The sequence below is a fragment of the Leuciscus leuciscus genome, assembly GCF_965113295.1.
Source record: "Leuciscus leuciscus genome assembly, chromosome: 9".
Taxonomy (NCBI): domain Eukaryota; kingdom Metazoa; phylum Chordata; class Actinopteri; order Cypriniformes; family Leuciscidae; genus Leuciscus; species Leuciscus leuciscus.
In genome coordinates, this window is record NC_138733.1 from 13,527,057 (window position 1) to 13,552,272 (window position 25,216).

At 36.9% G+C, this 25,216-nt stretch overlaps 1 protein-coding gene across 1 annotated transcript; it reads right to left on the reverse strand.

The window, feature by feature from the left end:
- Positions 1–523: 523 nt before the first annotated feature.
- On the reverse strand, positions 524–24,688 carry egln2 (egl-9 family hypoxia-inducible factor 2). The gene is made up of 6 exons (XM_082181207.1): positions 24,459–24,688; positions 22,375–23,660; positions 7,131–7,250; positions 6,909–7,045; positions 5,340–5,407; positions 524–4,966 (listed from the first exon to the last, which is right to left on the reverse strand). The coding sequence occupies exons 2-6, from the start codon at positions 23,449–23,451 to the stop codon at positions 4,914–4,916; spliced, it is 1,455 nt and encodes a 484-aa protein (XP_082037333.1). The 5' UTR covers positions 23,452–23,660; positions 24,459–24,688; the 3' UTR covers positions 524–4,913.
- Between the last annotated feature and the right edge of the window lie 528 nt (positions 24,689–25,216).

Sequence of the window (25,216 nt, forward strand, 5' to 3'; positions counted from 1 at the left end):
ATGTGTCCCAGTGACATAAGTTTGTAAAAAAAAATAAACTTTTTTTAATATATTTTTTTATTTAAAAAGCGACTTTTAATGTCTTCGTACATCACCATTATAATTTAGAAATATAAAATAAAATAAAGAATACATTTGTATATCTATAAATGTACAAAAAGAAGACTTTTAATAATAATATTTTTTAGTAATTATGAATTTATAAATTATTAGACCCTAATAGATTATTACTCATAATTAAATGTGTAATTTTAATATCATTTAAATGCAGTATTACTTTAGCTATAGTCAGTTTATAGTACTTTTAGTCAGTATTATTTTAGTTTAGATTTTAGTCATTTTGTAATGTGCTTTTGTGATTCTTGTTATTTTTCTATATTTCCATCTAGCTTTATTTGTAAGTTTTTTTTTTTTTTTTAGTTATTTTTTAGTTATTGCCTAGGCAATGTTTGTAAGTTTGTGTATATATTATTGTGTACGTATTTTACCAAAGCAATTTTAAAGAGAAAAAAAGAACACCGTGTACAAAATCTGACATTTTAATTAAAATACTGCCAAACTCAGAAAAGTTAAGCGAACATCTTTTTGTTCTCAGTTCATTTAAGTTTCATGCTGTTACACGGCACAAAGCATTTTCTTTCTGTAGCTTCTCATTCAAACATCACACATATGATAAAGTGCTTTACCGTTTTACTTATCTGGCACTCAAACACAGAACAAAACTACACTCCCTCTATCAGAATATATGCTGGGAAAACTGCTGCGCTGACCGAGACTATGTTCAGAATAGCACATTACGGTACTGTTTCTATAGTATGTATACTGTGCAAATGTTTACATGGAATAAATGGATGACATTTGCCAAAATGTGTAGTGTAGTATACAACCAAAGCACACTGGATGGACCACTGCCCCCACAATGCTTTGTGCTTGACTTGACCTAATGAACAGGAAGTAATATCAGGTCCATTTTAATACATTTACAAATATCAAAATATATATTTATTCATATTTAATATGCATTTTACTTGACATTGTTTCACGAACTGAATTAAAAATGCATTTAATTTTTTTTTTATATTTCCTTATTTATATGTATTATCTTGTTGACATGATAATGAGCTAATTAGTTTAACATACTACTGTTGAAAACATGTAGCCCTCTGCTGTCTTTGCATACTGTTTTATAAATAGTAAGCAGTCTACAGTGTACACCGTGCCGTATGCAAGTGTTTCATTCTGAACATAGCCTCTTATAAGCGTCTGATGAACTTGCAATGCCCTCTGGGAAATGTAGGCACAAGGCAGGAGTAGTGCACGTGTGGACACCTGATAGAATGAGGCTGTTGTGTTTTCCAGGTCACATATCCACATTACATGTCAACGCGCATGTAAGCTATTTTCCGTGAACATGCGGAGACTTCTGATTAATTTGCCGCTATAGGTTAGAAACTGGAAGAATCACAAAATGCTGTAAATGGTCAAATAATTAGCGCTACAAACCAGTGTGTTCATGATTACCATACTACATTAAAATCATATGATACCAATTAACCGTTAGCAATATCAAGCATAACAGACAGTTTTTGTACAGGTATAATAACTGGAACGCATCCGCTCGGATGCATTTAAGTTACAACGGCCCGCTCTTACGGTGCCATCATTTGTGGAAAGCCTCATATTGATCTCTTGTGTTGTACAGCGCCTCTCTGAGGCAGGAAGGAGATTGTCAGATCTCAGGTTAAAGGGATACTCCACCGATTTTTCATATTAAACTATGTTATTCCCTTAACTAAGATGAGTTGATACATACCTCTCTCGTCTCAGTGCGTGCACTAAATCCCTCTGTCTTGCGGCGAAACTTTGTTAGCACTTAGCTTAGCCCAGTTCATTCAATATGGGCCAAGCAGAGAAGCTACCAAACACCTCCACGTTTTCCCTATTTAAATACAGTTACTCGCGTAGTGTAACTCGACCTAGGACGGTGACACAAAACAAAACGTTGCGCTTTTCTAAGCGTGTAAAATGGATAACTATATTGTATGGCGGAATACCTTAGCAAGTGCTTGTAAGCACTTCGACTTGGCGCAGTAATATCTTCACTCGAGGGAGCGGGGGCCGGTGAGAGGATTTTTCACGAGTGAAGATATTACTGCGCCAAGTCGAAGTGCTTACAAGCACTTGCTAAGGTATTCCGCCATACAATATAGTTATCCATTTTACACGCTTAGAAAAGCGCAACGTTTTGTTTTGTGTCACCGTCCAAGGTCGAGTTACACTACGCGAGTAACTGTATTTAAATAGGGAAAACGTGGAGGTGTTTGGTAGCTTCTCTGCTTGGCCCATATTGAATCAACTGGGCTAAGCTAAGTGCTAACAAAGTTTCGCCGCAAGACAGAGGGATTTAGTGCACGCACTGAGACGAGAGAGGTATGTATCAACTCGTCTTAGTTAAGGGAATAACATAGTTTAATATGAAAAAACGGTGGAGTATCCCTTTAAGTGCATCTCTACCAAGATAGCGTGCGGCAGTATTAGCCTAATGCCCACATATATTAAAAAAGGTAGCAAGCAGCACCCTGTTTGACCTTTTGTTACAGAACATACATTCTGCATTTTTGCAAATTGAGTTGGTTCTAATTGGTTGTGTATTATACGCTGAAAACGCCACTTGCACTAGTAGGCTACTTTAGCACACGGCTAGCTGCGCATATAGGCCAATTTATTCATGTTGTACGTGTGTGTGCTGGTATGCCATCGTGCCATGCACATTAAAACAACTTCCTTGTCATTATTTTCTAGGCAAACATTCAGTCTTTCTATGCAAATGAGGCTGTGGAATTTGCCAGATTCATAAATGTACCATGTGGCCACGCACATGACACTATATTGCCATCTATGGAAAGCAGGTGAATTGAATTTTATTTAAAGAAAAATATTTGAAAGGCAGTATTTCATCAAATGTTGATGAGGAGCATTAAAATCCGGTATATCCAGAGATAGAGCAGTCCGGAGCATGTTTGGCTTTTTAAAGAGCTGATTCAGATGAATGGATTTCAGTAGTGAAGCGATGCTACAAAATATTTAGGCCTAAATTGAAGATTTATGTATTTGAAATGCATATAAAATGTAATAAACTTACATTTATGCAAATTAAAAAGCAGGTAAGATTTCAAGACTCATTTCAATGGCATAGTTTATTATAATAATATTTATTTTATAATATTATATATTATTATTGGATTTTATTTAAAGAATAATATTCTCAAAATGCTCAGAATCAGTGTTCATTGTGAAAATAAAATGTATTCCGTTAAAAAGCATGGTTAAAATATGGCTATCTGTGGAAGAAGCAACGTTCAGTTAGTTAAATGTATGAGATTGAAATCAGTTGGATTCATTAATGATAAATATATAAACCTGGTTATTGTGTATTTAAAGCCCATTCAGTTTATTAGTACGATTACAGAAATCTTACCTGTTTCTTACCGGTTTCACAAATATGCATCACATTAAGTTTATTAGTTTATGTTAAAACTGTAATCCAAAATAGATGGGATTTTTAATGCAATTTTTTTTCTTCAGTTGTCACAGTTTGGAATGTACACTACATCGGTGTCATATCGGGAATCGGCATTTAACGTATCGACATTAGGTGTTTATTTGTGCAGCTCATTTTCTGTACTTTTACATTTAATTATATTTGTTGCAACACTTAAACTTCTTTAAAAACACAAAAAATGTGAATAACACTGTTAAATGTAAATATTTTTCATACTGTACATTATGATGTGGTGCCTAAATTAACATGTATCATTTAAATTCACTTCATGTAGTATTTTTTATTACAAAATATCACATTTTAATATTGTCAATTTATCAGTTATCGCCTATAACATAAAATAATATTTAGACATTAATTGTCGCTTATCATTATCGGCCAGAATTTTTAATATCGGTGCATCCCAAAGTACAATACAGTCCCAGAACAGCATTAGAAATTAAGGTTGGGGCTGTTCACACAGAGCACGTTCTGGATGCGTTTACCAAAGTTGAATTACATTTAACTTGATGCAGCATCTTAAAAACGTGGCTCTCGTGGATTGAAATTCAAAAAAAATTCTCAGAGACGCGATGCAACAGCAAAGACAATTAAAAAAAACAGCGCAGACATACCGCAAGAATACATACTACGTCAACGGCCCTAAAGTCTCCTGAAAACTGAGGAACTTTCCACACAGTATGTTTGGTTGCTGCCAGATTTGCATAATTCTTGCAGCAAAGCCAGCCGTGAAAATTGACACCTTCAGAGGGCGCTGTTCATTCTGAGTGAATTCACCCTGAATGTTTCCTAGGGCTCAGGCTCAATCTTAAGGGATTCTGTCCACTGACGCATTCATGTATAATATGATTGTTGGGTATTTTATGTCAGTTTTCATGATCTAGCTGAGCACTGGAGTAAGTCAGACATCAGTGTTAAGCTGGATACACATTCACTGACAAAGGCCACTGGAAAATATCACTTCACGCAGGAGTGTTACGTCGTGAAAAGCAAGAGTTAAGTTTTAGAGATTGAAAATCTTATTTAATACATTAATTACTCAAAAAACTAGTAGCTGAAGTCCATTCGTGATTTCTCTGTTGTTAACTTCCCACGGGTTGAGGGAAAACCGGCCATTCCTGCCAGCCCTTCAGTGCCGTGACCATCAAGTTTGAGACACCGCGGTGTTCATTTAAAAACAGTCCCGTGTTCATCCAATCAAATCAAACTTCTCGGATGTTTGAGGCCACAGAAAGAGCCGTGATTGTTGGGCTTCTTGCGTCTCCTCTTGAAAACGTCCAATCGCGCAGAAGCACGGGCCGCCGCACACATGAACAGGACACACTTGAGTGTTCACTCGACTGGCTGAAATTCAGGTCTTGCTGCTCTGTGTGACGGGCACTTGAACTCCTTTCTGTCCTGTAGCTGTGAAGGACAGAAAGAGAAAGAGAGACGATGTTTAATGATGGACAGAAGGTGAATTAAAATAACAGAGAACTAAAGCAATACTCTAACCCTTGTGCTGTGCTGAAAATCCTAATTTGGTTTTACCTTTTAAATTGCTTGTAAATCTCTTAAAATGATAGAAAGTATTAATTTTTCTCCCTGCCCTCACAGGTCACTTTCACATTGTACTCCTTGCTTGTGATACGTGGTACGCTTCCTCTCTTTAACATTAGTATCACCGTGAGAAAATGTGTTTCCACCAACCAAACCTACTGAACTCTAAACCAACTGAAAACATGTACTGAGAAAACAGCCTAAGCCACAAGTTTCTTTTGAGAGGTATGAACCTCACCCAGTCTGTACTTCTCCTTAGCTTCAGTCCGCTCTTTTGCATCGAAGTACCAGACGGTGATGGCATAGCTGTGGGAAGAGAGATATCATTACAGCCACAGAGGGGTCAGACAGTCTGACTAGTGTGTATTGATCTGATGAACTCGAGACTGTTTAGAAACTGATATGGAGTTTGATATGTGCAGAGTCATGTGGATAACTGAGGTCAAAGCACAGAAAGGGTTAAGTCAACACTAGTAGAGCGGCTGGTTTGTTTATTCCTGGCTCTGTTCTACCGGCACGAGCGCACAAACTGAAACGACGGCCGCTTACACTCAGGAAGCACGTACTTCCTGTGCCCCACCTCGGCCCCCAGCTGCGATGCCGCTTGATACACACCTACCCTCATCCGAAATCTAGAATAATGTAAAACGTAAGCGCCAATTGCTTTACTACACCAAAAATATATGGCGTTTAATTTGTTTCATCAAACTCATTTCAAGACAAACCCTCTTCCTGAGGAAGTGGTGTTTCAGGTGTGGTGTTTATAGAGCAGGATCAAATCAAACCGTAGTGTTTGTAGTGGTGGGAGAACAATGGTGGTGGAAGACTAGGGGACGGGATCAGATGAGTGCACTTGCATGCACGTGTTTTGAGAAAGATCACAGTATAATAGATGAGAGGTTATAAGAACTAGGACTGTGGTTGTTGCCACATGACGTTTTACAACCTGAACCAGCGCCGCATGATTAATTGTGAAAAGATCACGATCTTGATTCAAACACCCATGCGATCTTATTCGTAAATGACAATGATTTGGTTATCTGTCTATAAAACCTTTGACAAGTAACATCAGCTAACATTCAGATCTGCGTTGGCACTGCCGCTGTCTCAGAGAGAGCAGTTGTCATGTTTAGGTGTGAAAACAGCTTCACTAACAGTCTTTCGAACAGCACAGTATCATTATTTCTGTCTTACAATATTTAAAATTATCACAGAAGTACTGGGATAAAAGTTTATATTGCAGATATAAACACTGATGTCTACCATAGTGATCAAAATAGAGCAAATCACGTTTTGAAAGTAACAACGCTTCAAATAAAGATTGTATGTATCACTTACATTGTTACACCAGTAGGTGGCGACATGTGACTGTTACATTTTTTTATTTGTCAATTAATCATTAAGAGATTCGTTCAAAAATGCCGATTTATCCAGTAATGAAACGAGTGAAGTATGAGTGAGTCATTGAATCATTAATTCAAGATATTCGTTAAAAATGCTGATTCATGTGTTCCGGAGGCTGCATCCTTCAAAGGCCACGAAGGTCGGACCGAACGTTGTTTAATGGGACAGTCTAGCCTATGGAGGATTATTTGATTTTCATTATTTTATCATAATTAGCATTATGATAACGACAGCTGTACCACCCTGACATTTTTGACTCGATTCCCCAAAATAATTTTAATTAATAAACTGAAAATATGACCATCACAGAAGAGGTGTATTCAAGTCATTGTACCAGTGTTGTCAGTGTGAGTGAGTATCTGTGTGTGTGTGTGTGTTTTAACTGTAAACAGTGTTTACTCACCGGGTGGCAAAAGCTGGTTTCACCTCATGTGGATTCCGGCGATCTGACCAGAAAATGAGCAGACGGTCAAAGAGAGGCTCGATGTTGGCAACAACATTACGACCCTCGGGGTAGATCTGCAATACACCTCCATGAACCTGGGAAAACAGACGAAAAACAAATGGGTAAGAGAAGACTCTCCTCCTGACTGATCAAGTCACAGTAAGAATAAACACAGCATACCTTCACATCCCAGTCCTTGTTCAGATAGTAGATGCAGGTTATGCAGCGTCCGTCACCGTTGGGATTGTCCACATGTCGAACATATCCTGTTCCATTGCCAGGGTAACATGCCACCATGGCCTGGTCGAACAGAAGAAAGGATTTAGGAAATATTAGATTTAGGGGTGATAAACTGTTAAATGAGGACATTTTGTGGCATTATTCATGGGCCCAGGTATTAAAATCCACTGTGGGTGCTCTAATCACAAGCAGACAACACTAAAATCAGTGCGTTTTGAAAAAGCGTTGTGATCTGATCACTCGGATACACACTCAGAAGGGATATGGCCACTAAAAGGACCGCCACTCACATTGCATGTAATAATTGTAACAAAACAAGGGTTTTCGTCTATCTGGAACATAAGTAGGATAAATAGGATAAACACCTATATAAACGTATGAATACCTAACTGTTTTTAACTGTAACTTTGACTTATTTCAGGTTTTGCAAGAGACAGTTTTGACAATGACAAGCAATGCTAATGTGTCCTGATGCAAAAACAGCAAAGGACCGCCTACTCACATAACACGTAGCCTAATAATAAAAAAGGCACATAAATAACGTTCGTTTTTAACATTTTAACTGTAATGTTGACTTCTGTAGGTTTCATACAAAAGACATTTTGACTATGACAAGCTAACTGTTATTCACCATAGCACCTTAGCACACATCCATAGCTCTATAAGAGATAGACAGACAGACAGACAGACAGACAGACCGATATATAGATAGATAGATAGATAGATAGATAGATAGATAGATAGATAGATAGATAGATAGATAGATAGATAGACAGATAGATAGATAGATAGATAGACAGACAGATAGATAGATAGATAGATAGATAGATAGATAGATAGATAGATAGATAGACATATAGATAGACAGACAGATAGATAGATAGATATATAGATAGATAGATGGATGAACAGATAGACAGACAGATAGATAGATAGATAGATAGATAGATAGATAGATAGATCGATAGATAGATAGACAGACAGACATATATACATAGATAGATAGACAGATATATAGATAGATAAATAGACAGATAGACAGACAGACAGACAGATATACATACATAGATAGATAGATAGATAGATAGACAGATAGATGACAGATAGACAGACAGACAGACAGACAGATAGATAGATAGATAGATAGATAGATAGATAGACAGACAGACAGACAGATATACATACATAGATAGATAGATAGATAGATGACAGATAGACAGACAGACAGACAGATAGATAGATAGATAGACAGACAGACAGATATACATACATAGATAGATAGATAGATAGATAGATAGATAGATAGACAGACAGATAGATGACAGATAGACAGACAGACAGACAGATAGATAGATAGATAGATAGATAGACAGACAGACAGATATACATACATAGATAGATAGATAGACAGACAGACAGACAGATAGATAGATAGATAGATAGACAGACAGACAGATATACATACATAGATAGATGACAGATAGATAGATAGATAGATAGATAGATAGATAGATAGATAGATAGATAGACAGACAGACAGATATACATACATAGATAGATGACAGATAGATAGATAGATAGATAGATAGATAGATAGATAGATAGATAGATAGATAGATAGATAGATAGATAGATAGATAGATAGATAGATAGATAGACAATTGGATAGATATATTCGTATTAATTCTAAGTTGTTTCGGAGGATCTCTAAAATGTGATAATTGTTTTTCTCTCTTATCCAGTAATCTCAGCAACAACTGTTCTTGGTGTTGGAATGATGAAGCTGTTCTGAGGCACCTGCCAAAGGTCACACACACACACACACACACACACACACACACACACACACACACACACACACACACACACACACACACACACACACACACACACACACACACACACGCACACACACACACGCTTATAAATAGCACGCACAGTATGGTATACATCTACACAGAGCAACCCACCGTCCACAGCCTGCCATTATCACTGCTGGTTATAAGGGTTTATGACCACAATTCAGGGTGATGAATGACATGCCAACCACTTATGGTAATGTGAAATAAGATACATAAGCTTCTTTCATAACAGACACTTGACACAGCTTAAAATAAACATTTATATTAGGGTCAATAACGTAACGCTCTTTTTTTGGTGTCTAGACCTATTACTTTAAAAAAATTATTATAAACAATCATTAAAACAAATGTAAAAACAAATGTGAAAAAATGAATATTGGAGCTGTGCCGAAACGCTGCATGTTGCCTCAGGTCATGCTTGTGATGACATGTACGCAAGACTCATCTCAATACGCTAAAGTGTTGCAGAGATTTAACCTAGAATCAATTTGGGTGTGCTCTTCGTCAAATCTGTCTGTGCGTTATTCGGGATTAGTTGAGTTTATGAAAAAGCTTTTAATACGTTTTTGCCATCACAGTCTGAAGAGGATCTGAGCCGATTTTGGTGAAATCTGATGAACACTCTAGTTTGAGAAAGTAGTTTTTTGTGGAAGAAAAGAAAAAAGTGGAAGAAAATTCTCAGGCTCAATCATGCAATTGAGCAAAGGAATCAGAGGGAAATTAATCTTGTTTCTAGTCTTTACGGTTCAAAAGTTATTTGCATAAACGTAGTGCAACTTTAGACAGTTGTTTGCGCTAGTGGGATTGAATTAGAGACTCCAAAATTGCTGTGGTTAATGATGAGATTGTGCTCTTTTTGCTTGCCAAAATGCATAATTTTCCCGTAAGCGGTTCTATGGGCTGCCAAGGGTTACAACAGGTTTTGTATTGTACAAACATTTACATTTTTAGTCATTTATATGACTAAAACAAAGGCTCAGCCCCTAATTGAGCAACACGACTGTTTTCAACATTAATAATCCTAAATGTTTCACGGGCAGCAAATCATCATGATTTCTGAAGGATCATGTGACACTGAAGACTGGAGTAATGATGCTGAAAATTCAGCTTTGCATCACAGGAATAAATCACACTTTAAAATACATTAAAACAGCTATTTTAAATTGTAATAATATTTCACAATATTACTGTTTTTCTATATTTTTGATCAAACAACACACGCTTTATTGAGAATAAGATGAGAATAATAACTTACCAAAAATACAAAATCCCCAAAAAAAAAAATCAAGCCAACCCAAACTTTTGAATGGTAGTGTATATAAATAAGATTATAATTAGATTATACGAATATATTTTTGAAAGAGCGTAGTTTAGTTCACATGCTTTGACATGTGGAGCTGCGGCTCTCATACGGGCAACGGCAGTTCGAAATTTGGCTCTACCATTTCCTGATCCCCACCCCCAATCACTTCCCATCCTCTTTTGACTGTCATGCCTGATAAAAGGAACAAACCACCGACAGCATCTGGCTTGCCTTCTGTAAAGCTCAGTTTTGGCACATTTGCTGCTTTGGATGATCCGAGGCATTCCTGGGCCTGGATGATGATGGGGGAGATGGTAACGGCTCGGTTTCAGCATGCGAGTCATCAGGGTGCACTGTAAGCTGCCGGCTCTCTGATATGGTCAGCACTTTATCAAGCCCCAGAGAGAATCCTCCCCCTGACCCTTATCACTGCATCACAGTGTGGCAGTAAACACGACGTGTGTCACGTGGGTTAAACAGGAGCGCGTGGACGGGCTTGTTCAGGGGTATGCACTCCGGCAACAGGTTTGTTTGACAATCCACAATAGTGATCGTGCACTTTTCTTAAAAGGATAGTTCACCCAAAATGATCATTCTGCCAGTGTTTACTCACCCTCATGTCGGTCCAAACCTGTATGACTTTCTTTCTTCTGCAGAATACAAAATAAGATAGTATGAAGAATGTTGGTAACCAAAGTTGGTTTTGGTGACCATTGTACTGAGACTGAGAGAAAAAATATATTTTATATTCCACAGAAAAAAAGAAAGTCAAACAGTTAGAGAACGACGTGAGTAAATTATGACTTTTTGGGCCATGAATGACAATGCAATTTTTAAACTAGCCTTTATTTTTAAAAAAGACCTTCATTTCTATTAATGTTTTTGGTGATTACACTAAATTAATATTAAAATGGCAGTGGAAATTTGCAATAACATATAGGGCCAGATTTATTAACAGCTTGCGCCAGCGCAAACCCTCTTTTGGCGTTAAAAAACCACTGTCAGGATTTACTAAAGATACACAGTGAAAAATTAGCATTGAAAAGGCGTGGACACAGTTATTTTTGCGGATGACCTTATTGCATAATTATGCATTTGTAGGAGTTTCAATTTCAGATACAAAATGTATGTGATGAGAGTTTTTAAATGAATCATGCAAGGTGATTTACTAAGGTTTGCGCTAGTCAATTTACTGGTATTTGTGCCATTATTTACCAACCAAAAAAGCACATCTTAAACCAGACGCTACCTGGTAGATTGCGTCAGGCCAGCTGACAGTCTTGCCTGGGCCCGGGACGAGTAACTGTGTTTTTGGCTCATGTGGATGAAAGACAACAACTCCCAGAATGCACTTGCTTCGCTGCCCAACGAGGCCACTCCCAAGCCACGCCTACAGGTTACAGAGGGCAGTATCGGAAGAAATGATATACAACTAGGCTACTAGTCGACTCAAAACTGAAAAGACGCCGTTTTATCGTGAGATCGCACCCCCTATGGGCGGGTTGAAAAAATGCGGAACGAGCTCATCCTACTGGCTGTAGTCTCTCGCCTCGGGCCAAAAAAGCCTCTGATGAGCTAAATGACGATTTTTTTTGCGTCATCAGAGGTTTTTTTTCCAGACACACAATACAGAAATCTCTCGTCTCAGGGGGACATGAGGGAGGGAAGCACGGTCATTTGAAAATACTACCGGCTGATACAAAGCTTAATGCTAACCGGTGAAGTATCCCTTTAAGTATTTTTTCCTATTTTGGCCAGTAATTTAGAATTTTATTTGCACTGATAAAAAAAAACCTCCACTGGCCCCACTTAAAAAATTAAGTTTTTAGTATATTTTATGTTCCAGAGATAGATGACTAACACTGACTACATACATAATACATTAGACAAAAAGGTGTATCTGTGGAATCTTTTCAAGAATGTGCAACATTTGGCCTAAAACAGCACAGAAGTTAAAAAAAAAATCATACTTTTGATTAGAAGGCTTATCATCAGGTTACACATGGTTTGTAAATTTGATGACCACAGATAGCAGTCTAGAGCTGCTTTGTTATGAGAGAAGCCAAGTTATAATCTAGTCAGACTCAGAGTAGAGGACATGACCGCCACTGGCAGTCCGAAGGGTTCACAGGAAGCCAACTATGGCACCCAAACTGAACAGATACTGTGCAGAGCAGATAAATAAACAAATTATCCAATTAAGAGGAACAGCTAAATGTCCCAAAACACTAGAGCACTCTCATCAGTGTCGCAGTGCATTGTGCAAGAAGCTTTACTGTCAACATTCAAACACACGCAATTAAAGTGTCTGTCTCGCAACTTATTTAGCATTACGAAGTCTGATTCATTCGAGTCAAATGATTGATTCTGATGGTTCACGGAAATAAATTATTTCACAATTCACTGACTCACATAATGAGTCAATGCCAATGCAATGCATAAAAAAAAACACATTCAGTGTTACGCAAGTTCTAGCTAACAAGATGCACAACTCCCACAAGAGGGTCAAGTTTAAAGGCAAGACAATCAAAAAAAAAAAAAAAAAAAATTAACTGATGTCATGATGTCGTATTTTATGAGCTATTTGATATTCTTTGGTTGTTTTATGATAAACAGGCAACGGCTCCTTTAAAACAATATTGTTTTGATCATGTAAGGTTCTTTCATGCCTTGATAGTCAGGTAGACATTGAGCACAGAGTGTGCTGAGATAAAAGAGTGTAAACCTGATGATGAGAGGGTGGAGGATAAGTAGGACATGGGGGTTAGATAAGGACACACACACACTCCAGAACCCACACACACACTAGGAAATCAGGACTACAACAACGAATTCACAATACAAGCTAGAAGAAATTAAAATGGATTTTGACTTGGATCTTATTGACCATGTTTTACATGCACATCATTATCCAACTCAGGTTCATATTCTAAATAATAAAAGAAAAGCGATTGAAATGTTTGTGTGTAATCCATGTAATTGGCATATTCTCAATAAACTAGAGCCAAATTTAGACTGAAAATGTGACGCAGTGACAGAAGCGCTTCTGAGCTGGCATTCAGGTGTCTTTACACAGACTGTCTAATGCTGCTCAGAGGTGGAATAAATGCATTTACACACACATTTCTACTGTATACTTTGATACTAGAGGCTGAGGTGGGTCAGATCAGGCATAATTTGGTCTTTTATGCAGCATTATGTCTTTACACAGAATTTTGAGCAGGCACAGAGCAGCCTTAACTCGCCTTCAGCATTTTCTGCAATTCTCTTGCCATTTTATGCCATACATTAATTGTTTTGTAACTCATATCATTTATATCTTTATCAATAAACACATACGAGTGGGATGAATTGCACAATGTAGGTCACGAGACTCTAAAATCAGCTTGCGTATTATTGTCCTAAAAAAAAAAAAAAAGATTTATGAATGATTTTCAAATTAATTCTGCTAGAACCCAATGTTTATAAAAACTCTCGTCCTCAATATAATCTCCTTCTCAGTCTGTACATGCACAGGTATAAATGAATATCCGCCCTTGTGTAAAAGAAGAGCAGTTGATTGTGTTGAATGTGCATGTTTAGTGTACTTTAAATCTTAAAAGTAGATTTTTTTTTAAGTACACTTTTTAAAAGTACATTTTGTAATAATGACAAATTAAAACTTTTCCTTTAAAGTGCAGTTTAAATCATTACGTTTTAATAGTCTTTTGACATGCCTTAAAGAAGTACACTTGTTTGGATATTACGACTAAAATACCAAAGCACATGTAAAGTACTTGATTATAATTTTTACTTTAGTGTGTTATTAAATATTGCATTTTAAAGTGAATATATTGTGAATGTTTCAGTAGAAATTACATTAAAATATACGCTATTTTACCATAAATGTCTGTCAGTATATCCAGTAGTACATATTTCATAGACAATGGAATTATAAAATTGCATCATAATTTATATATGGACTTAAGTACTACACAAGTGGGTCAGAAAAACACTCTAAAGTTCAGCTAAATGCATTTAATATAGATTTAAATAAAAAATAAAAAAAATTTCTTAAGTATATTCTTTTAAATTATATTATTTCAGTAAAGTACACATTTTAAAAGTATATTAAAGTGTACTTTTTATTTTTTGCAAGGGCAGTTCTAGTGATTGTGATGTTTACATGAACTCAATGTTAAAAATTCTGATTAATGCAGTCATATGCCAGTTATAGAAACCAGAATATTGAATCAGTCTAGCTGTGTAATTCGGGTTAATGCATTTATATGATACTTACATAATCAAAATATTACCAAATTCTGATTAATATATGCATTTGTCACCAGAATATTGGTGTAATCTGTACCTACAATTTCCAAAATATTTCCATCTTCAGTTTATGTGAGTGTTGTGTGGAAGGAAATGTTGGAACTCCTCCTCTTCACTGCAGAGGACAAAGTGCTGATACATCATTTCCTCTCTACATCTCTCGTCTATTAACCTACTGCAATTGTCCCAGCCAAAGACTAATTAGTATCTTAACAAACATGAGAAATAAGTCCATTGCTCAATAGCAAACATTTCATATTTGAGTCTAGACGAGAGTTTGGAAATCTTACCTCATACAGTCTCAGACATTTTTTTTTTTTTTTCTAACATCTAAATGCAAAGTTTTCTGTCCGCTTATGTCAAACAGGTCAACTAAATCAAATCACTGAAAGGAATACATTACATACAAACAGTAACATGATTTTAACATTTTCTTAAATCGATATTTCAACCAAAACGTGTCATCATGTACTCAAAACGTGACATTCTTTCTTCAGTGGAAAACAAAATATGTTTTTGCCCCTACAATGAAAGTCAGATGTCACTAAACATTTGGCTATTAATCAAATCTTTTGTGTTCCACAGAATAAAGAAAGGTTTGGTAAGACATATGGGTGAGTAAATGACAAATTTTAATTTTGGGGTGAAATATCCATTTTTAAAAAAGAGGAGTGTTTGTTTGCTCATGCAAGACTCGCAACCACAATTCTAGAGTGTTGTGGATGGTTGCTAGGGCACTGCTATGCGGTTGCTAAGGCACAGTCATTTTCAGGTTATTGCTATGGTTACTAGGTGGGTGGTTACTTTCTCATCTTGACAGTATATTCTGCAATAATGACTGGCTTAGAGAATCGAGAATGATCTATTATTATATTAATGCACAGATAAACACGAGTTAATGTATGACTCATGAAGATCTAAACCAATCATTAATGATTACACATCAGCAACTAATTAAGGAATCGCTATTAATTAAATGTGTCATGATGTATTAATTCATTAACAACATATATTATTAACTAATAGTGCAAATGAATGTGTTAATTACCACAATGGGTAGAAGACTTTCAGTTGTCTGATTTAATAAATCATTAGCAAACGATTTGATCATTATACTATACATTTACTTGTTGAGTCACACAAGACTAATAACTCATCGATAGGTAATATGTCATTACGGTAATGGTTATGGTTGACATACTCGATTATTTCAGCTTTTTCTTCAAAGCGTTGCCTTTTTTATGAAACTTACCCACATTCAATTCATTTTGATAATGAAAGAATGCATGAAGCTCGAATAAAACGTTTTTGCATGTTTTTTAATGCAGAGGCTTAGTTATTTTTTCTGATATATTGCATGTTCAGATATTCATACAACAAAATACTCTGGGGGGCCATTAAATTATTGTGAAAATGATCAAAAATGCTGGCGCTGGCTGGAAACTTAAAAAATAAATGCTGGAGGGGAAAGAGTTAATTAACACTATTAGTTAACACTGTTAAGGAATTAATACATGATGACACATTTAATTAATAGCGATTCCTTAATCTATTAATCTGACAGATGCTTTATTAGTTGCTGATGTGGTAATCATTAATGAATGGTTTAGTTCTTCATGAGTCATACATTAACTCATGATTATCTGTGCATTAGTTAAGCATGAATTAATGCAAGTTATGGCTCGTTTCCAAACGGTATAGTACGCAATTATTTCCGTTTCGATTGTCAGAAGTTGCGAATGGTACAAAAATACCGAACCGTACCACTTTTTTTGGGACCCTTCTGTTGGTGACCTAGCACAGTAGTCCGGTCCCTAAAGGGTGGAGCTAGACTTGACAACACAAGAGGCACCATTTTTTAATATACAGTTGAATCTATCTATCTATCTATCTATCTATCTATCTATCTATCTATCTATCTATCTATCTATCTATCTATCTATCTATCTATCTATCTATCAGTTTTTCACTTGCTGTGGCATCTTTGCCTCAACCTCCCCATAATGTCTGACCCTATAAAGTGGATGAATGCAAAAGAGGCAATACTCTGTGCTGGTGATATTGTGTTTGTCTGGTATACGAGCACACGTTACTCTCTCCGGGAGGGGCATGAGAGATGCCATGTGGCTGGAACACGCTGTTCCCTCCGCTTTATCCTCTGCCACGTTGTCCCGAGATCGAATGGTTTCTATGCGTACGAGAATGAAACCAAGGTCGTTCCCTGAAAAAGCACTGGTTTAGAGAGAAAGAAAGCTGGGCTTGGACACCCACACTCACTCTCTTGCAGTATTAACATGCTACGTGTCTTGTTTCCAGGGCAACAGCGAGAGAAATATTTTGGCCAACTAAAAGGTAAAGGGTCTAATAAGGCTCGGGAGAGGAGACGGAGAGGAAAAATAACTAATGGGAGGGTTGATTAAGGACAATCAGAGCACTGGAGAGAAGAGGAGGGAGTTGTGTGTCCACTGAGGAATAGAGACGTGAGATAAGAGTAATTCAAATGCTATGGGAAATGATGCAACTTTTTATCACTTTAAATTTACATAACCTTGCTGTAACTGGTTCGACGTATTTCTAATAAAATCCTAATAGTGCTCTCACTCTAAAATTCCCTAAATATTAGGGCTGCAACAACTAATTAATAATGATAATGCACATATTGAGTGCATTCAAATATGTAGCAACACGCTGATAACCATCAGCTCATAATAAACACACCATAATACAAGTAATCTGTGTTTACATGCATATTTTATCCGGTTTTGATGTCAAAACCTAAACATACATGTACACACTGAATTAGCCACTAGAATTAAGACTTTATTCATGGTTTTGGCCTAAAAGCTACTGTATGTGTGAGCTTTACACGATTAAAAAACACTGTTTAAGGCATTTTCATGACCTTAAACATTATGGTGTTATTGTGTATAAACGCTGTAAGATTGCAAACATGTTCATTAATATTAATTCATTAACCTTTCAAGAACCCAATGACACCATACATTATGTTGAGAGATACAGATATATAGTCAGGATACAACAAGATAAACAGGCAGACAGACAGTAATCATAAAACATATGAGACAATAACCAAAGTAAGCATGGATCTAAAATTGAAAGTAGATAATAACTATGCATAATGTAAATAAATGAGTTTTTAGATCAGTTAATTGATTAGTCAGGTCTGTACTTGGGGTTTATATTGTAATGTTTAAATATTAAACATTACTTTCACAAAATGTACACACATTTTTTGGTGGAAGTGATGGAAGTTAGTTTATTTCCACTACCGTTCAAAGGTTTGGGGGTCAGTAAGATTTTTTCCCCCCAAGAAATTAATATATTTTTATTTAGCAAGGACACATTAATATGATCAGAAGTGACAGTAAAAACATTTATAAATAAGCATCACGATTACCACAAAAATATTATAGTTTATATGCAGTTTTCTGCATTGATAATAATAATAAATGTTTCTTGAGCAGCAAATCATCATATCAGAATGATTTCTGAAGGATCATGTGACACTAAAGACTGGAGTAATGATGCTGAAAATTCAGCTTTGCATCACAGAAATGAATTGCATTTTAAAATATATTAAAATAGAAAAGAAATTGTAATATTTCACAGAACTGTTACTGTTTCTACACTACTTTTTATCAAATAAATGCAGCCTTGGTGAGCATAAGTGACTTCTTTCAAAAACATTACAAATCTTTTTTCCCCCCACCACTTTATTTTATCTAATCGAACAGATTGACAGAGTAATCAATTGAAACCTCAAACAGACCTCAAACATTGCTAAGATGTTTCTGTAAATGCCTATTTCCCAAATCACTGCACGAAATTGCACATTGTTTGAAGGATAGCATTGAAAAAGATGAACAAACAAACAAACAAACAAAAGATCAACCGATTATCAGAAGTTGCAGCACCGCTAAATCTCAAGCCTCAAACGTTCCTGCGAGATGTTTTCATGACCCACTTGCAAAAGTATGTGAACACCGCAGTGCTCGCGTTCCCATTCCACGGGTTGAGCAACGAGATTTATCCTTCAGACGTAAACATACGACCGAACACATGTGCAAAGTCGCACGTCAACAATGGCTTCTCAAACGGCAATCTTTCACTGGCTATATGACACATAGTCTTAAAAGCCGCAATGAGAGGGAAACGCTCAAGACTAATCCATTGTTCCCATCGCCGCCGATTAAAACATATTCCCTGCAGATTAAGGATGGCGTGAGGACAGTGACTGCAGTCTGACCGATCTGACCCACCAAACAGAAGCCTGTCCTCACTCAATCACACTGCGGTACACCGTCCTGTCCTGAGATTCACTGAAAGGTCATCCAGATCCGGTTTCTAACCCCAACAGCAATGGACAGGCTGTGATTACAGTAATAATGTCCACATGGTCCTGAGCTGTAGTCTGGCTTTACATTCATGACACTCCAGCAGCAAGAAAACTACTGTGCGGTCAATAAGCTACATACATACAAGACCTAATTCTTAATAATAAGCTCAATTATTTGAAAAAGTTCAGCTTGAGTGGAGAATATACCTGTACACTACCGGTCACAAGTTTGGAATAATTACAATTTTGAAATATTTTTTGAAAGAAGTCTCTTATGCTCACCAATGCTGCATTTATTTGATTAAAATACAGTACAAACTGTAATATCGTGAAAAATTAGTACAATTTAAAATACAGTAGTCAACATTTGAAACCATTCATCAAAGTTCTGCATGAATTTTGAACAATACCCGTTCTTGTCTCTTTGATGAACTTTGATGAACTTGTTGTCAAATGTTGACTACTGTAACTGTTTGCTATTTTATTATATTTTAAAATGTAATTTATACCTGTGACACAAAGCTGAATTTTCAGCATCATTCCTCCAGTCTTCAGTGTCACATGATCCTTCAGAAATCATTCTAATATGATGATTTGCTGGTTAATTGCTATAAGTTATTATTGGAGATCAATTATTAACAATGTTTCTTATTATTATCATCAGTGTTGGAAACAAGGTTTTTGCTGTTTAATTATGTGACTTTTTCAGGATTTGATTTGAATAGAATTGAATTTCTATTCAGATTTTAAATTGAATAGAAAGTTCAAAAGAACAGCATTTCTGTTTTCTCTTTTGTATCATTATTCACTGGAACTTTTGATCTTATTTATTTAAAAAGATAAATCTTTTGAATGGTAGTGTATCACATTTTCCACAGAAATATGAAGCAACATGGATGATAATTAGAAAATGCCTCTTGAGCAGAAAATCATCATATTAGAACTATTTCTGAAGGATCATGTGACACTGAAGACTGGAGGAATGATGATGAAAATTCAGCTTTGACATCACAGGAATAAATGACATTTTAAAATATATTCAAATAGACAACAATAATATTTCACAATATTACTGTTTGTACTGTATTTTTAATCCAATAAAAGCAGTCTTTTTGATAAGAGACTTGTTTCTAAAACGGGAGCGTACATGTTTTCTTGCCACAGCAGGACGATCTCATACTATTGGACTGTGGTTTGACCTGGCAAGCTCAAATAACCGAACCTGCGTCATATGGGCAGTTTTGCTCTGACGCGCTGACAGGACTGATGCGGCACCCCGCTCAGATACGGGTCAATGTTCAATCACACACGACCTGAGCAATGCAAATGTTCCTTACAATCAGAACCTCTCAGATTAACTTGACAATAAAGGAAAATCCTCGTTTTCAGATCCAGGGTCAGTAAATACGTAAATACGTAAATACATCTGATAACCTCAGATACTGTCTCACGCACACAATGAACACACTGTGTATACAAGCACGCACACAAGCACTGCACCTTAATAGTGGCAGTAAGAATATGTTGTTTGTATATGGGCTGGAGATAGAGACTGACAGAGGAGTCTTCAAAGCCAGAGAAACACTGATCTGGGATCTGATAAAACTGCATTTCTCAGGCTACTAGTTGAGAACAGTGACACAGTGAGAAACACAACAGACAGAGAGAGAGTTGTCTTGTCTGATACACCCAACCACAACTTCCTGAATGCAGGTTTGCATTGCGGATGACAGTGCTTGCCAATTTTGACCTTGAAGCTATAGCATCTAATGATACTGGTATATATATTGAAAAAGGCGAGACTGGGGTAAGTTGTCACACGTGGATGTTGCTAGATTTCAGTAACTATGAAGGCATAGCGGAATTTCAATGAAATTTCATCCAGCAAAAAAAAAGGTTAATTGTCAAGAACCGTTCACACTGAAGTCACTTTCATATCAAACAGCTTTCTGTTGGTCAACGCGACGAATTAGCGTGAAAAACTTGAACTGGATACGAAATCTGTGTGGGGAACTTGCACGAAATTGCAGATCGCATCGACTCCTATTGAAATGACTGGGTTTTTTCATGACTGAACCTTAAGGTTTTGAATGAACTGAAATCAAATTTATTTAAATATCACTTTTCACAATACACGTTGTTTCAAAGCAGTTTTACAGAAAACCATAATGTTAATGTTTTTAGTGCTGACAAATCAATTAATCGCATGATTCGCATCTAGCATAAAAGATTGTAAATATATAATGTGTTTATATATATATAGGCCTATATATACAGTAAAAATGTTGCTGCCTTAAATTGTTTAAGTACAATCAACTTGGATGTTTAAGTCGTTTCAAATTAAATTACATTAAACTGACTTTAAAAATGAGTTGAATTTTGCTAAACTAATAAAAAAAGTTGAACATTGTTAACATATTTTGGTGAGTTAAAGCAAGGTAAAAACATATGTTGTCAACTTATTGATCATATAATTTTTTACGGTGTTTATTATATGCGATTAATCACGATTTATCGATTTAACAGCACTAGTTTTATGCCTTATAGTTGAGAGCAGGCCAAAAATATAGTTTACATTTTGCGATGATACAAGCAGTTGAGTCAAAAATCATCTTATATTTGGTACAGAAGATGTTGGGTAAACCTGTGAGCACAATAAAAACAACACTGTTCAAGACATTTTTTAGATGTTAACAAGGATGTTTTCAGTTCTTTTCAAAGGAGTATGTAAGGTCGGGGCAAGTTGTCACACAGTGTTGCTGAAAAGCTTGCTTTAAGGCAAGGTCAAATGTGACAACTTACCCCCAATATTTTGTAAATAAACAGTATCTAATTTTCATGTGCAATAATAATGATTGCTTTTTGCAGCCAAGATTTTGAGTTCCCCAAATAACGTTTCTATTAACAGTTCTTAAAAGAACCATGTTTTCTTAAGGTGATGATACACAGGGCAACTTTTTGGGCAATGTTGCTAGGCAATGTTGCCATCAACGGGCAACCAGATGAGACACAGGGCCCATGACCGATCTAAATTATCCAAATAGAAATGAATTGCCCATTTTCAATGGGAAAGTGCCCAAGGAACAATAACTCGGCAAGATTGCCCAGCAACATTGCTCAAAAAGTGTATTTCAGAAGAATATTTCAATAATCTGAATAACCCTTTTCCACTGCAAAGAATCTTTTGTGCAATGGAAAGGTTCAGTGTATTATATAAGTTATTCATGGAACCCTTCCAATAAGGAACCTCTATTTTAAAGAGTGAAGAAAGAAAGTCATACAGTTTTGGAAACGACATGAGGGTGAGTAGATGCAAACAGAATTTTCATTTTTAAGTGTGCGAGCACTCACCTTTGTGCGGCCATTGATGACATAATCCCCCAGCTGCCCACTGGCCGCACTGCGCATGATGGCCTCATCGATGTGAGCCATGAGAACTCCGATGTTCTCGCAGCCCGGCTCGTTGCCTTCGACCCAGGCGATCTGGTCTCCACGGATGTTCTTAGAGGGGATGCTCTTTTGGCTGACTAACTGGCCGCCTCTGAACTTTCCGCTGTGATTTAGTGTCTCCACTTCCTCCAGAACCCTACCGCCCAGTCGATCGCCCAGGAAGGCATCTTTGACGCAAATGCCGTAGTACTTCATACAGGGAACTATGTACTGCTGAGCCATGTGCTCTGGGGACCAGCCTGCACTGGTGGCCACCACAGGTGCCGCCAATCGAAACTCGGCTTGCCCCGGGGCCGCATGGTTCGTTACAGCTTTGTGCCCGTTGTGATGGACCCAACTGGGAGATGACAGGGAGCTGTTGTTGTGTTGGTGATTGGCTGCAAGGGGAGCAACAGCCTGTGTGCTTTTACTTGAGTCCGTTCTAAGGCCAATTTCAAACCTCCTCCTTTTGCATTCAAGTGAAGGAGAGTCCGGTCCATTGGGCGTGTCAGAGGACCCCGTTCCGGGACAACCACTATGGGCCCCAAAGTCTCTATTTTCCTCATCTTTTCTCCTCTGGTGCTGGAGTTGTCTGAATCGCACATCTCCACAAGGTCTTTTTGAAGTCCTGTCCAAAGTCCTGTCCCCATGAGAAGCGTGGCCCCCATGGGGGGTCTCTACAAGTCCATTCGGATGCGAACACCCGCTTTGCTTCTGCGCAGGGACATCTTGATAACTTCCTTTAGCTGTAGGTGAAGGGGACACCGCTCCTCCACCATTATATAAAGGCAACCCACTCTTTAACTCCTTCAAAAGCGTGACACCGGATCCAGATATAGACGCACGTCCAGCCAGCAGTTCCTCCGCAGTGGTCGCGTTCAGACCCATTATATTTACAGCGCGAGACTCACAACAGCCATTGATAACTCTCTCTTGCGGTGAACAGATACTCTCGTGCCCGTGTGCATTTAAAAGGTCCGTGTTTTCCAGTCTCTCCATGTCATGACGTCTACTCCTGGATGCTCACGTAGCTCACGTCCAATCCTCATTTTCTGCAGAATCGGCTCTGCTCATGCCTGCCTAGCGGCGCTGTTTTAAACTTCCACTGTTCAACACGAATACTGTGCTTTCCTTAGTTGTTTAATACCGAATTGACCATTAACTATTTTCCATGGCTGTTTATTCCCAGAGGACGGGGTTATGAGCGTCTGAAGACAGAGAGTAATAATGGTTAAATCACTTAAACATTCATAGACGCGTTAAAACGGACACGTATCGTAAATCTGCCCTGTCACACTCTATAATTTCAATGGCATATGTCAACCACATGTATTATGGAAAAATTAAACGTAGTGTATGAAACAATGAATAAAATTAATTCGGTTGAAGCTGACAGAAATCCATTTATCTTCAGAACAAAGTCCAGACATTCTTCATAAACTTACCCACAATAAAAACGATCAATTAAATAATGACGTGTACATAATGGCCTACAACAAATGACAAATATTAAAATAATTATAGGCTAAACAAGATATGATTAAAAATGGTTTAATAAAATGTATGTAGCCTAATGAAATAAATGTAGCCTAGATGAAAAACAGGATGAAATCTACTCGAGTGTTTCTTTATAATATGGCTCATATAGCCTGTAAATCTTTCATTTTGATTATACGTCAGGCTACTGAATAAACGGACAAATGGGGACAAAGTTTAAACGCCAAAAGCTTAATATAATTAACGCTCTACAATATAGTTTTAACCAAAATAATAAGTAATAAAAAACTAATTTTCAGCTGTAAGTGAAAAGAATATTAAACCAGTGAAATGATCGGGCATCCAATTCATTAGTTTAATACTTAAATGTAAGCTTGTAGTCTATACCATCAATGGTAAGCTGTTAAATATATAAGCCGTCTGTTCATAAAGTTAAATAAAAACCTTAAATACAAAGACTGAAACGAAAAATAGGCGTAGGCTATTTTAGACAAGTGTAGGCTACTTACCTCTATATGATAAAGTCACTATAGACCAGCCGCGATTGTACTGAATTTCCGGTGTTCTCTCGTCCATATCCAACACAAGCTCATTTCAGATGAAACAAATAATTAAAACAACGTTTTCACAGACAACACTGTAATTTCTGCCCATACAATCCTTGCTGAACAAAGAGTAAGTAGGCTTCGTGTCTGATTTAACACTGTGCGGGCAGCGAAATTACTCAATCTACTATGGCCGAAACCGAACTCATTAATATTAATTTACGATGCTCTTGAAGCACCCAATCAGGCAACCTAATTAATATTCATGAGCCCAGTTTTCGCCATAGTAGGATTAGTAAACTCGTTTCCGGGTGTGATAGCGCGCCCCTCCCTCGCCTTCTCTCTCTCCATGAGCCGCTCTGTCAATTACACGTGCGCACATTCGCATCACGTGACCCTGAGCTCCACAATAACAACAGTGGCTCACAAGAGTGTCAATCAAAATATAGACATATAGCCGAAATATAAATGAAATGATAATTTCTATAGAGGATAAATTATAATAATTTCTGTTTGAATTATTATCATGGACCATAACTTTATGGGCATTTCTTTGGACAATATTATGTCCCACTTTTATTTATTTATTTATTTATTTAAAATCTCTTTTAGGGCGTGAAAATGTAAAGTCGATGTCCCTAACTTGTAAAACTCTTTGACGTATTTTAAAGAGTCGTGAGCTTCACATTCAAATCCAGCATTTAGTTGATCATGATAAGCGC

Coding starts and splice junctions, on each gene's coding strand:
- egln2 (XM_082181207.1), bottom strand. CDS start 23,451: ATGGAGAGACTGGAAAACACGGACCTTTTAAATGCACACGGGCACGAG. Junction 7,046..7,130: donor ACAAGGACTGGGATGTGAAG/GTATGCTGTGTT, acceptor CTGTTTTCCCAG/GTTCATGGAGGTGTATTGCA. Junction 5,408..6,908: donor AAACCAGCTTTTGCCACCCG/GTGAGTAAACAC, acceptor CTCTTCCCACAG/CTATGCCATCACCGTCTGGT.